Source organism: Pleurodeles waltl, chromosome 10 (genome assembly GCF_031143425.1).
Source record: "Pleurodeles waltl isolate 20211129_DDA chromosome 10, aPleWal1.hap1.20221129, whole genome shotgun sequence".
NCBI lineage: Eukaryota > Metazoa > Chordata > Amphibia > Caudata > Salamandridae > Pleurodeles > Pleurodeles waltl.
This window is the reverse complement of record NC_090449.1, coordinates 891,949,561-891,965,603: the sequence shown is the minus strand read 5'-3', so window position 1 is coordinate 891,965,603 and position 16,043 is coordinate 891,949,561. Positions and strand designations below refer to the sequence as shown.

The 16,043-nt window shown below is 38.9% G+C and overlaps 1 protein-coding gene across 10 annotated transcripts in view; it reads right to left on the bottom strand.

Annotated features, from left to right (window-relative positions):
- Positions 1 to 16,043, bottom strand: part of AKAP9 (A-kinase anchoring protein 9) — a 969,300-nt gene that overhangs the window by 58,031 nt on the left and 895,226 nt on the right. For all 10 annotated transcript variants that reach the window (XM_069211620.1, XM_069211621.1, XM_069211624.1 and 7 more), the window contains 3 exons: positions 14,726 to 14,908; positions 13,108 to 13,308; positions 10,989 to 11,221 (listed from right to left, as the gene is read on the bottom strand). In XM_069211620.1, the coding sequence (XP_069067721.1) occupies positions 10,989 to 11,221; positions 13,108 to 13,308; positions 14,726 to 14,908 (617 nt within the window). The remainder of the gene's footprint in view (positions 1 to 10,988; positions 11,222 to 13,107; positions 13,309 to 14,725; positions 14,909 to 16,043) is intronic.

Sequence of the window (16,043 nt, the reverse complement as noted above, 5' to 3'; positions counted from 1 at the left end):
TGCAGGCTGGCCAATCAGAGCACAGCAGCAAAAACAATGCAGAGCTGAAATTGGCAACTTTTTAGGTAAAGTCTAAACTTTTTACCTGAACAAGTTATATTAAATCCAACAACTGGAAGTTGTGGGATTTATTACAACAATCAATTTGATACCAAATTCTTGGTATGTAACATTTAAGGAGACTTTAAAATTTAAAATAAAGTCTGCCCATTCTAGCCTATGAAGGCCATTTACTTCAATGAGGGAAAAACGAATTTGGCTGTTTTTACCTCACCAGGGCTTATAAATCTATTTTTATAAAGTCCCTGCTTATAGTTACATGGCACCCAGCCCTAGGGGCACATAGGGCACACCTTAGGGGTGACTTATATGTAAAAATAAGGTAGTTTAAGACTTTGGAAGTACTTTTAATTCCAAAGTCGAATTTGCATATAACTTTAATTTAAAAGCAGCCAGCAAGGCAGGCTTGCTTTTAAAATGACACTGGGCACCTCAGCAGTGCACCTAGGTGTGCACCACCTATGCTGTGGTCCCTAAACCTACATGCCCTACCATATACTAGGGACTTATAGGTAGGTTAACTTAGCCAATTATAATTAGCCTAATTTGCATATCCATTTTACACAGAGCACAGGCCCTGGGACTGGTTAGCAGTACCCAGGGCACCATCAGAGTCAGGAAAACACCAGCAAAAAGTGGAAAATGGGGGCAAAAAGTTATGGGGCCTCTGCAATCAGCCCTGTTTTCTCACACATCTTATACATTTATGCAAAGTAAAACTAAAATCCTTCCTATCACCTTTGTCTTTAATATTTACATGCACCACCTGGCACAAATATTTGGTTGATACAAGATTCATCTGAAAATGTACATTAATGCATTCAAACTCTAATCCAACTATGAGTACAACAAAACAATTGGCAAGTGCATTGACTGCATCCTCTGTTTTAATGGAACAAAGACAGAAATCCTAGTTCTTGAAGGGGAAATGGCTTATACACTCCTGCTTGACTGGCCTGGAAGCTTGGACATACTCCTGTCCCTACAATTACAGAAACTTTAAAAACACCCCAGAAATTTGATGTCACATTTACACTCCAAATAAATGTAGGTATCAGTGTTAATAACGTCCAACTAATTAGACACCAAAGCATCCACCCCTAGGTTCTCCAAGCTAGTCATTGAATAGACCTGATATGGGGTCCTGGATCACTATAGTTTAAATTAGCCTCTCATGAATGCTCCATGGCTCTGCCTATCCTGGCTTTGTTCACTCCAGACAAAAAAGGCTGTAACCTACTACACTGAATATAATAATAGCAAAAGCCTGCCAATGTTTGCCCTTGCTCTCTGTACTTAGCAGGCTGTCAAACAGCACACACCTCTCACAAGTTTTAAACTCCGAGAGTAAAATATTGGGATCACCTAGGGTGCAAATCATCCAATCTTTCACAGCTGTACAGGAGCACACCAGCATCAGTACAGTCTTGCTGTTTTTTTTAATGTAATCTAGCTTCACTGCATCCATTCTCCAGTTTATGTCATCAAGGTACTCAATGTTTTAGAATCCAAATTAAACTTTCTGCTGAGCGGAAGGAGCAGTTAGGTACTGACGTACATGTGAAAGATTATCCCTATGTTTCAACTAAGTCTTGAATTCATTTCCTACCGATATTAGGAGGCCCTAAGGATGGTAAAGAACCCTGGGGCACACCAAAGGCAAACTCTGTTGCTTACTGCAAACTGTTAATCAAGATACTGTGGCCACTGCTATCAAATCCAACCGAGAGGCTGAGGAGCACCACAGTGCAGCTGCCCTCTTACCTGCAATGACAAGCAACCTCAAACACTCAGCATTCAGCGTGGTCTCTCCATGTTGAGGTTGTGACCTTGATCACAGGTCACCCACTAGTTCATGAGCCTTCTAATGAACAGGCAAGTGTTTGGTGACCAACCTTTCCAAGACTCTAGTAAGAAAGGAGGGGGGCAGAAATGGAAATAAATCTTGCTAGATCAACTGGACTTCAAGTAGATTTTTTTCATTTAGTAAATGGGTAGTCCATGAATGTTTCAGGCTTGCCGGAAGACACACATCAGACAATGAGCTGGCAAAGATTTCAATGATATAGACGACTTCCTGTTTAGGCTCAGTAAGGAACAGCATAGTTCTTCAGGGCACTGAGAAACATGTATGTAAACAATAATTTCCTCAACCTCAGCTGGTGTCCTTAAATAGGGAAAACACTAGGGTCAGGTTTGGAGGGGAGCCAAAGGACTTGGATCGCATGCTCCTATCACTAAGCTTTTGCTGACTCAATCCATGCACTGAAGTAACTGACTTTTTTTTTTTCTTGAAAAAAAAGTCCTGCAACACCTGTGTGCTGACACCATCACTTGCCAAGGGCCTGAAAGCTTTTTTAACGGTCATTCACAAAGGACCACAGCTCATTATTTGGTCCTTTTGCCTGCCCCGGGCGATAAAGCACAGGTAACATTTCTGGAAGAGGTAGGCCTTTTCATGAGACAAGGTGGAGTTAAGTGGGGATAGAAAGTCACAAATCACACTTACTTATCCTTAACCTTCAATGAAGAAGAGAATCTGAAAGTCTATTTGAAGGGGCTCAAAAGGTGAGGAGCCCGATTCACCCTGTTCCACATAAAGATATCAGGCTGTTGGCTACCGTGCTAAGGTTTCTGCAATGGTTAAATGAGCAGAAGGCAGGAGAATGGTCTGACCATGTAAGTGGCTGCTTCAATATGTTTTGGTGAAGCAAATGCTCAGTACTCAGAATCCAATCAGAAAAGTGATTGTTCACAAAAGTGAGAGGGCCAGCTAGTGTCTAATATTTAAAAACAAACCCTTACCATAGAGAATGAGTATCTCTTAACAAAGAACATTTACTTGCAAATGCAAATCATGCTAATATGATTCATTTACCAGTAGATCTTTATAAATTCATCAGAAGACTTCAATTAAAAAAAAAAAGTGTGCAAACAAAATTATGAAGAAGAGTACCAACAATATTTTAGTGGATTCTTTTCAAATTAAACTATAAGATATAAAAATATTAATGAGCATCAACTTGGAAAACGTTTGTTATATTGAACACATAGCCAAGGATGTCAATATCACTATGAATATTCCTTTGGAAATAGGACTAAAATCCAAGAAACAGATTTTACCTACTCACCAAGAGGATAATGTTATTTGTGAGTGTTCTAAATTTGTTTACAAAGATTTTGCATTAAAAAAAATTATAGTTAATTATAACAATCAGAGAAACTGTGAAATAGTAGCTTTAAAAATCTGAAATTGAACAAATGTATCATCAATCAATAAGCGGACAAGAGAGAAAATACGGTGATAATGGACTTCAAGGACTATCAACTGGAAACTTTGAAACAACCAAGGGAGAAGCAATGTAACAGTTGAAAAATATAAACAATTCTAAAATAGCAACAACATTTTACCCACAATTCATAAACCAGAACTTCTTCCATTATGCCATCCTATCATCTCGGGGAACAACTCTTTGACGGATTAAATATATGAATATGCAGACAGGTTTATAGCCCGCTAGCCCAATCCTTTACATTCTACTTAAAGGATAGCAAATATATACTCAAATGAGTCATTGAAATTCGCAAGAAACAATACTTTTTTTTTTTTTTGTAAACACCCTGGATGTAAAAAATCTATACATATAAATTGAACAAACAGGCTCAACAGCCCTAAAACTTTTTCTTTTCTGGATATTAGCTAGTTACTGTAAACATTTTGTGATGCCTCTGGAATTAACTAAATCTGTCCTAGAAAAAAAGTCTTTATCAAAATGATTTAGCACTTCAAATTATAGGTACTGCAATAGGATCCAGGTTTGCTCCTTCTTTTGCCAACCTTTTTATGTCTTGTACGAGAAGGAACACACCTAGAATGATAAGATATCAGGTTTACAGATCATATTCTTTGGATCAGGAATCTTTATATTTTGATGATATGAAAAGTAGTTATCAGCAACCTTGAAGAATGCCATAAGAATTAAAACAACAATAGAATGAATGCGGAACTAACTATTAAACATAACAGGAAACAGTACAGTTGTGGAAGTGTATATTGAACATAATTACCCAAAAAGTAAACTCTACAAAAAGGAAACAGTGGCTAACAGCGTATTACTTGCTAAATCAGGCCATCCCACAAGGCAAAGTAAAAATATCTGATTTGTAGAATAACTATTGAGTTGAAGAATTTTCACAGAAAAGATATTGTCAAAGTGACATTACTATAACAAGCATTTTCAATGCAACGGGTCTCGCATTTGCTCGAGTTAGAGCTATTAGCGTTGTAAACTCCTAACTGGACTTTTCTTGCCACACAAATGAAAAGCTGGGGCTTACATAGCGCGATGGCGCTGCTTTTTTTTTCTTCATTTGTGTGGCAAGAAAAGTGCGGTTAGGAGTTTACAAAGCTAATAGCTCTAACTCAAGCAAATCCGAGACCAATTGCATGCACTTGCCACTGCCAGTGGTAACAGCGGTGCCCAGAAAGAAATGCCATCCTCGTATAGTTTCACAACCTTAATGAAATGAACTGGATAAATGCAACTTCGGAGATAGCAAACGTGGAAAACAGTTATCTTAGCTGTCAAGAGGCAGAAGATAAAGAAAAGAATATTGAACAGCTACTCCTAATGACGTGCAAGACGAATAAGCCTTCGTTGACTGCTAACTGAAGCAAGCCTGATTCAGAGACGTCACTTGCGGCAATACAGATCTCTCATTCCAGCTACAGTCCTGTCCAAATGAGCACAATTTTGCACAAAAGAATTATGATATTTTTGGGACTGAATTGTGCTTCGGCATTTTTTGGAAGTGGTCTGTGACATTGTAGTTTTTGTGCTTCATGATTCTCATCCTAGTTTCTCTTTCTAAGCGTGTATATGTCTCCTCCCAAAAAAGCTAGACGTAAGTCTTACAATAACAAAAAAATTTATATTTGTCTACTGAACTGAGAGCTACAATCAGCGCTCACAGTGATGAAAACAATAAGCTTTACAGTTTAACTTGCATAAACACATGGATCGTGTTTTACCGATCAGCACACACTGGGATGAAAACAATAAGTTTTACAGCTCAACTCGCATAAACACATGGGTCGTGTTTTACCATGACCTTTTAATAATATGCACGAGAAACTGAATCATGTTTACACAACATAAAAAAAACAGTGAGGTGAGAGCAAGCTGGCCCTGGAAAAGCCCCCCTCTGTTTTTATTATGTTTGCAAAGAGAGCTGGTGAGGAGGAGGGACTGAACAAGCACCCACAGTGTTGAAGTGAAACAGGCAAATGCTAAAAAAAAAGAAAAAAAAAAAAAGAAAAAATCCCTTACAGAAGAGATAAACAGGAAATTGCGTAATTACACAGCACTTTGTGATGCTCCCAAAGTGAAAAAAGGCAGGACAAAGAGGCAGAACTGACCACTAGCAAGCAAGGATTTTTGAAGGACACTGCAACTAACAAATGAAAACACTGGAACTCACAGTATAGTATACTTCAAAGTATACAGCAGGCCGAATGCTAACGCTCAACCTAAAAAGATTTGTAGCAAGATATTGATGAATACATTAATGATGGAAAAAAGAACTCCAGAGATGAATTATTGAAAAATAAATAAATGACCAAGCTAGAAGAAATCAGATTTTTCACACAATACAATGTATAAAGTGGGGATATCACTGGAATTTATAAAATATATTAACTACAGAAGTGCAATTTAAAAATTTAATTTCGAGTTTCCACAGAAAATCACTCAGAAAAGCAAGAACACTGAAACCAATAGTGCCTATGTGATCATGTAGGTGTAATAATAATAGAACAAAATGTATCCACATGGCTCATGACGAAATGCACTAGATTTAATAAATATGGCCAATTCAATATTTATGAAAATAAAGGTGACAAAGAGGAAATTTAAGAATGAAGTGTCACACATTATATTATAAAACATTCAATACGCTGCAAGACAAAAAATGCATATGTCAAATCATCTGTATCATTTTGAAAGAGTACATAGGATCAACTGTAAGACCATAAACCAGTGGTTCCCAACTTTTTGACTTCTGTGGACCCCACCTTTTCATTACTGGAACCCGGGGACCCCCACTGAATCATTATTGGAATCTGGGGACCCCACACTGAATCATTACTGAAAGCTGGGGACCTAATATGTCAACATTATTTAATTTTCTAAGCAGTCACAGACCTCCTGAGGAGGCTTCACGGGGCCCGGTATCACAGGCTGGGAACCACTGCCATAAACGATATATGGAGCGAATATATCAGAGCCGTCAGAAAAGGAGACATTAAATATTCACTGACAACAGATTTCAGAAAGAAACATTGCATGAAGGATTTAGAACATATGTAACTCACGGTCATAGAAAATGTCACTTTGAATCAGAGAGGTGGAGGCAAGGTAATCTTCATTATCCACTTCCTCTTTTTTGCTTTAACAATTATGTACTGTCTTCAACAATATTCTGATTAACAATCTATGGCTGTTTAGAAATCACCATGCTACCTTGTAAAAACACATTAAGTTGAACACTTCCTTCACTAACATTATTATCGTCTTGAACATAAATGGGAAAGGTAATTATTCTTAACCTGTAAAATGCCTCAAGGTGCAATATCCTTTTGAAAGGTATTACTTTCATTATCTAAATGCCTGTCACTTTCATCCTGATCACCAGTGTCCAATGGTGTTCCAAGGCTAGTATTCCCTGATGGAGAATTGATGCTGGGTCACATACTTTTCCTGTGGTAGAGTTCTGGTGTGTGGAAAGTCTTGAGGCTGCAATGCTGTTATCTGTCAAGGACTCAAATCTGATCAAGGTGCCTGAGGGGAATCTTGTGGTTGTGCTAGAGGCAGTCTGTCTACTACAGAAGTCCTATATCATTATCTTCAATGAGTGCAAGTACTTCATGGACACCTGTACTAGTTAAGAACCAAACGTTTGTGGAATTTCTAGTTCCTGAAGAGGACCATGATAGGTAGGCTGCTGGAAGCCATATGGCTCTTCTTCCTCATCCAAATTTTCTGGTACAAAATGAACGTTCAAGTCATGGGGGCATTCAGCCTATTAAACCGCCTCTGATAACATGTCATTATTCTAGTAATTCTGCCACCTGTCTTAGTCTTGATCAGAAAATCCTTTATTGCATGTGGGCTAGTGGCTGCAGAGTGATTCTTATAAGGGACATCAACTGCAGCAGAGATAACGTAAAGGTAATTGATGTTTGTGATAAAATGGAAAGTAATGCCTGAAGCTGAGGCAGAAGTTGTCACTGTAACCACCGCTGTGGATGCTATGACTGGAATTACTCCATAAGTCATATCGACTGTATATACAGGTGAGGATATTGCTGTCTTAGTCGATGGGACAGCGTGATTTAGTTGTCGGTATATGTGTCTCTTTGATGAAGCCTGGTTTTCAACCTTGTTTTGCTGGGCGCTGGAATCTTCGTTTACCAATGATTCCATTGACAATAGACTTGATCCTGACTGTAGAAACATCAGCGACAGATGGCTTGCCGATCACTGAGTTTTTTTTTGCTCTCCAGCTATGTCGATTTGTCAAAGATGGGGGACCTCGCCATGTCCAGAAGTCTCCCTTCTTGGTTGGCACAGAAGGTCTCTTATGGTGATAATTTCACAGTTCTCTGAGATAGCCCTAGTGGTTGAATACTTTGCTGAAAGCCTTTCCAGTTGGCAGTTGGCATTTTGTGATCTTTAACACACTTTGTTGGTAAAATGGGCCTGGAGATTCAGCATTGAGGAGAGACACTAGTCTACTCACTCTACTCTCTAGGGTTTTGATGCTAAAAGTTGCATAGATGTCACAGTTCTTTGGTTTATGGCATTTTGTGTGAGGGTCATGGGAATAAGCCTTCCTGGCCCTACATACCTCACAGGGCTTGATAACAGTTCTTAAACATGAAGGTCAGTCGTTGTTCTGAGCAGAAAATATATCAATTGTACCATAGAACCTTGAACTGGAAGAAGGAAGCAAAAAACACTCAAGCGACCAGGTCCTAACTAGTGGTCAACCCCTTGTACAGGTTCAAACAATATTTTGGAATAGATGTCTCACCCACAACTTATCGTGGTATACTTCATTAGTGTGTCTATTCACATCATGGTAGGTGGATACTACCTTGCCTGATGTAACCTTTTACGTGAGTTCTTAAATAAATTTCTACTGGATATTAAAGAAGTGATCCAGATGGTTAAAAATGTTTCCTGGTATACCTGAGGATATTTATTTTTATTACATGGGTCCCAGTAACATGATTAAAAACAGAACATGTAGAGTGTATAGGAGTGACAATGGCTGTCCCAACCCAATCAAATTACCAACATGTTTCGGCCTACATTTAAAGCCTGGAAGGACCTGAGGCTTTCTTCAGGGCTACATACATCCCTGCCTAGAGAATCAATCATTCAACCCATGAAATAAAGAATTATGAGGCCTAAGGCTCTCACCTAATGAAAGTCCCCTCTTGGAAGAAACCCCATACTTAGGGGTGGTTCAGAAGATATGCAAATCAATCAGAGAGACAAACTCCTGTAATCAAACAGTTGTCAAGGTGGTTGAACCTGATGATGACCTAGACGTTCCCAGCATTGTAGCCACCGAAAAAAAAGGAGAAAGCAATGTCAGCTTGCAGTATGTGAAGATTTCCTGAAGAGTTTTGGTCAGAAGTTCAGCAGGATAGCTGAGCACAGCTCTACGGATCCCTTGTTGCCAGAAAACAAATGGAAGAAAATCTGGCAGTTAAAGGCCTCAGAGGAGTGTTGGAACCCTGGGCTCTTCCAACTGATTGTCTACACTTCAGGTCATATAATCAGGTGGACAGGCTAATAGTGATCTATGAATGTTTTACTATTTTCGTTCAATGTCAACTGCTTTACTGAAATACTTTAATGTTATCATTAACTATCAAGTGATCCCATCCTGAAATAGGGCAATAATTCAAAAATGTGATTCTAATGAAAAGACTACGCAGGCAAATTAGGAAATTACTGCCCCTCAATTTGGAACAACACAAGACCACACTTGAAATATAAACTCAATTTTCTACGATCCAAAATACTTTTGATAACACAGCTGTTTGATTCAGACTAAGGACTATTGAGCTGTGATGTAATACTTGCATTCAGCTGGATTCTAACTCTCCAAAACAGTTTTAGAGACGACTACATCCTTGTTAACTTCATGCTACATGTTTATTTGTGAAAAGTGTAATTATACATACAGTGTAGAAAAAAAAAATCAAGAAGTAGTCCCCTAACTTAGATTAGGAAAGATGTTCCATTGGGGGCCCAACTGTAGATGCCTACGTCACAGGTATGCAGAAAATGTGACACAAAAATGACAGGAACTGCAAAGAAGCTAAACTCTGAACCCGAAATCCAACAACCAATGAGGCATAGCCAGCAAAGGAAGATTAAGTTTGCCTCCCCTAAAGGGAGCTGTCTTCAGTTGAAAGCATATGAATGTTGAGCCTAATGTAAACCGATGAATACAGAGACAAATATATGAGATTAACAATGAGCATTATCACATAGAGACGAATTAGTAAGAGGCAGCCATACATAAATAGGTAGGTCCACCTCCCCACTGGGAGATTATTTAAGGATACCTGTACTTAAATGTACTTAGAACACTTACACCAGCCATGCTAAGAACTAGACAAAAAATGAGAACCAAGGTTGATAAGCACATTCACTGGACATTGAGCCGCATGTTGGCGAGCACGCTTGCAGTGGATGTTCTTAGATAAAACGTTCCCAGTAACAGTGATTTTCTACCCTGCTAGGTCACGTTTCTTGGTCGTCTGTGACCCACATCAAATCTGGTGGCATTGTATCTGATCAAATAAGATGAAATCCGGTGAAATGCACAACTGCAGGCACTGACTAGGAGGAAGTGTAACCTGAAGCATCCATAGAGAATAGCTGACAAGCTTGATCCCTTCTGCATCCTCAAGGTCTTGGTCAGCATTCCCCTGTGGTATGGACACTACCAAATTGATTACAGAATTAGAAAATCCACTACAGAAGGGAATACTGTACATGTAGTACCCTTGAAATAAGACATTGAATAAATATAGCAATGTAGGATTTTTTTATTTAACCACAAACACCCCTGAAAGAATACCTGATAATAAGGTCTTACATGTCAAATAAATTTAAATGCAAGTAATGTTTATTAAGAAAATATGAAAATTGCTAAATTAAAACTATTCCTCACCTACATTGCAAATGTCTACACCGTCATGCATTACTGCAGTGTATTGGAAAAGTTATGTAACCTGTGATATTGCAAGCCAAGCTTTCAAGTAAATGCAGGTTAATGGGAATTGAGTGACATTTGTCAAAAACACACACAAACCAATACAGTCATTTTAAGCTGGAAATAGTTTGGCCCCAACAATAAGTATCTGTGACAAATGAAAGAGGGAAAGATGAAAAGATTCAACAGAGCTCACAGGTGGCAATGTAGTGTCAATGCCACAAGCCCCATCAGTTTGCAACAAACAAAGGGAGCACTGGATGAAATTTATGATTAGAATCATTAAAACCTGTAACAACAAATATAACTCTAAAAAACGCCAAACAAACGACAAAGTAAATATCGAAATATGTGCTCTGAAAAAGGGGGAAGGGTCCCTTGTAACACTGCAAGAAAAGTGTGAAAACACACTGCATCCTACTAACACAGTCCTCCTACAAAGGTTTTATGTAGACTGAAAACAAAGTGCAGGCATGGGACATGAACTTGCAAATAAGCTTTTAAGGAACGTACTTTGAAATCAACTAGAAAAACAAGAACTATAATAATTTCCACAGCAACTTCTGATTTACACGCTCATACAATCTTACCAAAATCTACAGTTCTCTTCTGTATTACATGTTGCTCACCTTGAAATAGCAATGGACACTCTGACTGCTGAACGAAACCTGGTAAACCCCCTAGAATGATGGGTTATTGTTTCCAGGTCAGTATAGCAAGGCTGTCCACCCATTCTTGCAATGAGAGCCAGAGTGGCTTCTTCACATTCTTGGAATCCGCCGAGAAGCAACAGCAAATATTTTTTCTGATAAATGAGAGCTTTTCTAAAGCTTTCTGATCTCAGGTATTTGCCATACATTCTCTGGGTAAAAAAAGAAAGATAAAAAAGAAGATGAGGTTGAATAACTCTGGCACATAATATTCTGTACAACATGTGTATTTTCCAACAAGAAACTAAAACCAAAAATAGTGCAGCTGAAAGGGGGTATCCATAAGATGTACTTATGGACTAGCTTCCAGCAAATGGCCCACTAGTTAAATTGTGCCTTTTGTGAGCCAATTTGTTTAATTTTTTATTTTAGCTTCTCCCTCAAATTTAGCATCCCACTTTACTTGGCATCTTAGGTAAGCATCAAGTTCCCCTGTATTGACAAGTTTCCCTCACACCACGAATAATAATCTGCCAGCAATTGTACACTTTGCAGCTTCAATAATGTAACAACACTTTACTGTGTTGTAACACACACACACACACACACACATTGCAGGACATCAGTGTTTTGATCTGGTCACTGACATTCGCTGCATAGTTCTGGCATGGCACGTGGCCAGCTTGATGAATAATAGGTGGTTCCATGAAAGAGAAAGGAAAACAATCAACAGCTGCTAAACAAATGACTGATGCAGATGCCCCTTGACAAAGCATTTAGAAGAAACAGGACCTTGCTTGTAGGGCAGCATATGCTGAGAGGTGCCCTCTTAGAGGCTGGAAGCAACATCTGTGATGTAATTGATGCTGCATGGCTGGAGAGATTTTTACATTATAAACTGGACATCAAACTTTTTATGATTTTTATAGCAATGTTTTATCAATTCTATTTTGTTTTTGGTTCTATAGCGCAATGGCTGGAGCAACTGATAACTACAAAGTGCAAGGGCGCATCCTCCTTAAGGGCGGAGGAGCGTTACCCCCGCCAGCAGAAACAGCTGCAAACCTTTTCCCAAAAAAACGATAATAAACTGTGTTTATTATCGTTTTTTGGTAAAAGGGGAGGGCCACGGGGTGACGAGCAATGAGGGCGAGTGCACTCCCTCTCAGAGTGCATGTGTTTTTGGCCGGCCATCTCGGGCCAGCCAAACACACATGCACAGAGGGCTACCAGTCTGCCTGGGTGCCCCCAGCCAATCCTAACGCTGCTGTAAGCAGGGTCAGGATTGGCACAGGGCAGGCTAGGAGCCTGTGCCTGCCTGCAGCGAGGAGACAGAGGAGCAGCACCTGGTGGTAAGATAAGTGTTTTTTTTAAAATGTTTTAATTATTTTTTATTTAATCTCCCCACCCCCACGCACCGCCCCTTCTGCTTCGCCTGAGCTGCGACTGCTAAATTGGCTAATGTTAGCGGTGACTACACACTTATTACCTACCTTCAACTCTGCATTTTTATCTGTGAAAAGTATGTTTTATATATGGTGTAGAAAAAACTAAGGAAGTGGTCTGCTAACGTTGCTGTATATTTCATAACTGAAAACGTTCCTTAGATAAATTGTAAATAAGAACATACAATAATCTGTCACAAATGAACAACATTACACTGTAGATTATGTCCACACAATTCAAACAATTTTAGAAAAAACAAAATGACTGGCACACTCATGAAGATACAATTAACGTAGCAACCTTTTCTGACACTGTTATGGCAATGCTCTTGGTACTGCCCAAAAAAATTAACTGGCTTGTTTTATACCTACTCAAACTGGCACAGGGGAAAATGCACATTTCCTTTGTTGTTAGAGTACTGCATTTTCCTTCCCCAAATAAAATAATTGTGCATCCTCTAGTTAAATAATAGCCATGTTTTAGGCTATAGTAACACAAGAATGTCAAATCCTTATACTTGATTTTACCTGTGGTTAGTGTTTTAATAGAACTTGACAGCATGCCCTTTGAACCAGGTAGCTGGTTAATGTAAACTTAACATGCTTGCTCTCAGATATCATGACTTTTTATGAAAGTTGTGTAGGTCTCCTACCCTTAAAGCCATATTCTCGGAGTCTCCTCCCAGATCCCTTTGCAACGAGTCACTTCTGAGTTCTGCTCGCAGCTTGGACAGCTCCGCTTCAGCCTGTTTCAAGGATTTCTGGAGGGCTTTCTTCTCTCGGTTCCACATCTCTCGTTCGGATCCGATCAGTGCATCAATATTAACTTCATTGTCCAGCAAGTGGCCTGAAGTCTTGGGAAAGAACACATTCAGGACAAGTGTTATTTTCAGTTTCAAACCCCTCCATACAATAATTATAATACACGATAATTATATTTTACTAGTGATCTATTGGCAACATCTTACTTTACTTAATAAAAAACACAAAAGGACAACAACTATTGCAGCAGGAACTTGATGTTTTAAGTGAAGCCAGTACTGCTTCGCAAACTTGTATATTTAAGACATGAGCCCAAAGGGCACTCTGGTAACCCGGGCAGTGGCAGTCCCAAACCACGATCTTTATGTTATCTAGCTGCCCCTCCATGCCCTTTCCAAACATCTGCAAGGAGAAGGCTTAAGTAGGGGAAAGGGTTGAATGAGGAATCACCCCTGTGAAGATATAGGAGTGACAAACAGTAGGTGATTTCACTGCGCTACCCCGGATATTTTAGTGCCATGCAGGCATACTTTGGCATACTTAACATTCATTATGCATACTTTCAATATTTTATTACAGCGATTCAAATCCTAAAACAACATCCCGGGGACCTAGTGAATTTAAGGAGCCTTTAAGTTTGAAGATATGAAGGCTGCTTAGTTTTCCTAAATGTAACTAGATGCTCTTGCTTGTCTGTATTTCTTGTACACTTCTGTGTTCAAGATGGGGGTTGATTCATGTGTCACTTTATTACGTATAAAATGAATCAGTGTAATAACATAGAAAGTGCCACGTGTGTAACACAAGACTTCTAAGCACTCTTCTATTGATTCGTGCACTTATGGTTCAGACTACCTTTATTATCAAAAATGCAAAATATGTCTGCATGCTCTAACTTGACGAGAAACCTTTGGTGGTCAGCATCTGTTAAAGCCCTACTACATTACTCATGAAAGAAAACGAAGGTTGCACTCCAGTCTAAAAATCCAAACACTGCGGGTCTGGACACCTTTCATGGGACAAACTCAAAATGAAACAGCAAGGATGTACAATACGTTGGCTACCGAGGTCACAATGATGTCTTCTTCAGAGGATGCATAAAAAAAAAGACTCACAAGGATCAGGCACTGCATTCCCTGACAGCATGAACCGAAAAGGAGTGGCTGCCAGCAAATTCCTCTTGTGATGAGTAACGGGCAGTCTTGCTGTGAGTGTGAATACAGGCCGGCCCAAGTCGACAGAATGCCCAAAAGGTAAAACAAAAGCCTTCGAAGGGGACTCTTTTATTGAAATCGGTAGTCACAGTGTAATTTGGCCAAAAAAGGCGAAATGTAGAAATGTTGACATTTTTAATAAATTACCAAGAGCTAACTTAATTTAGTGCTTTTTAAATTAGCATTACTCCACCCACTTCAAAGACCTTCTCAACCCTCACCCCAAGTATCCAATACAATGAGAAATAATTTCAATAAAGTGAAAAACACGTCAGTGCTAGGTATGGCAACATACATGGTCTCTAGCAGCACTCCTGTCTCTGTAGCGCCTGAGCTCCTCCTCCAGCTGAATGAGAAGGTTCCTAAGGTCATTCTTTTCTTCGGTCAGTCGGCTGACGTACCCCGTCAGATCTGCATTCTGCTTCAGCAGCCTTTCTGTTAGTGAACGTGGAGATCCATCTGGTGGTGGGATCTCTCCCTGACAAAAGGAAGAACCTGCATTAGCCACAAGCTTCATTGGAGAAAACAAAATATCTTTCATCATCTCGTCAAACATTTTACAACTTCACACAAGTGAAATGCTACAGGGCTGCGAAAAAAAAACAACTCACAGTTGTGGTGAGGTTTGACCTGAACAATGAAGTCCAGTGCAACGGAACATAATACTTAAAGCACTTTTTAAACATCTTATTAAGAGAGGTCACAATAAACAGTATAGAAGTTAAAGATAGGTGTTAATAAACTACAGATGATAAAAAGAAACATGACTATTGAACTGCATCAAAGAAAATCACTACCTGTCCTTGCACTCAGAACAATGGCTTTTGCTTATTTGTTAAATTATAATTAAGTAGAACAAGAGAAATTGATAGATATAGAGGGACCAAGGGTAGATGTATTTATAAAGGAACAAGGGTTCCCTCATGTAAAGTGTCGGAACATCAAAATATCAACCGGGACACAATGAAACCTTTATATATTTTGTCCACACTGAACAATTCACAAATATTTATTATACGAAGATATCTGGCAATAGTGTTGGAACAACAGACAGAGAAACGAAAAAACAATTAATCTGGACTTCAATAAGAACAGGCTTGAAAATGTGACAATTTAAACACAATGGTTATGGTCAAGATTCGTAAGTACCAATGCTCATATATGTAACATCACATACATTCTGCAGTTGAGACTAGGTACTGGAGTCAAACTCCACACTTGAGTTTATTGAAGTTTAAATTGATTGTTCTTCTGTGCTCTTACACTACTGGCAGATATTTTTGTGTAATAAGCATTTATGAATTGTCCAGTGGACAAAATATATAGGCTTCATTGTATCCCTATGGATATTTTGTTGTTCTGACAATTTACACGATGGACCCTTTTTCCTCTATAAATATTTGCTAGATTAGTCATCAATAATCCCTTTGTAATAAAGTGTACTGAAGTAATACCTGTAAAAATATTGCAGGACATTACATTTATTTTAATGACTTTGCAGGACATTACATTTATTTTAATGACTATCTTTCATTGAACAGAGCTGGCAAAAGTATTGCATTAGTGTAGGAAGTTGGCTCTGTATATACTATTTCAAAGTCTGAGTCCAAGGG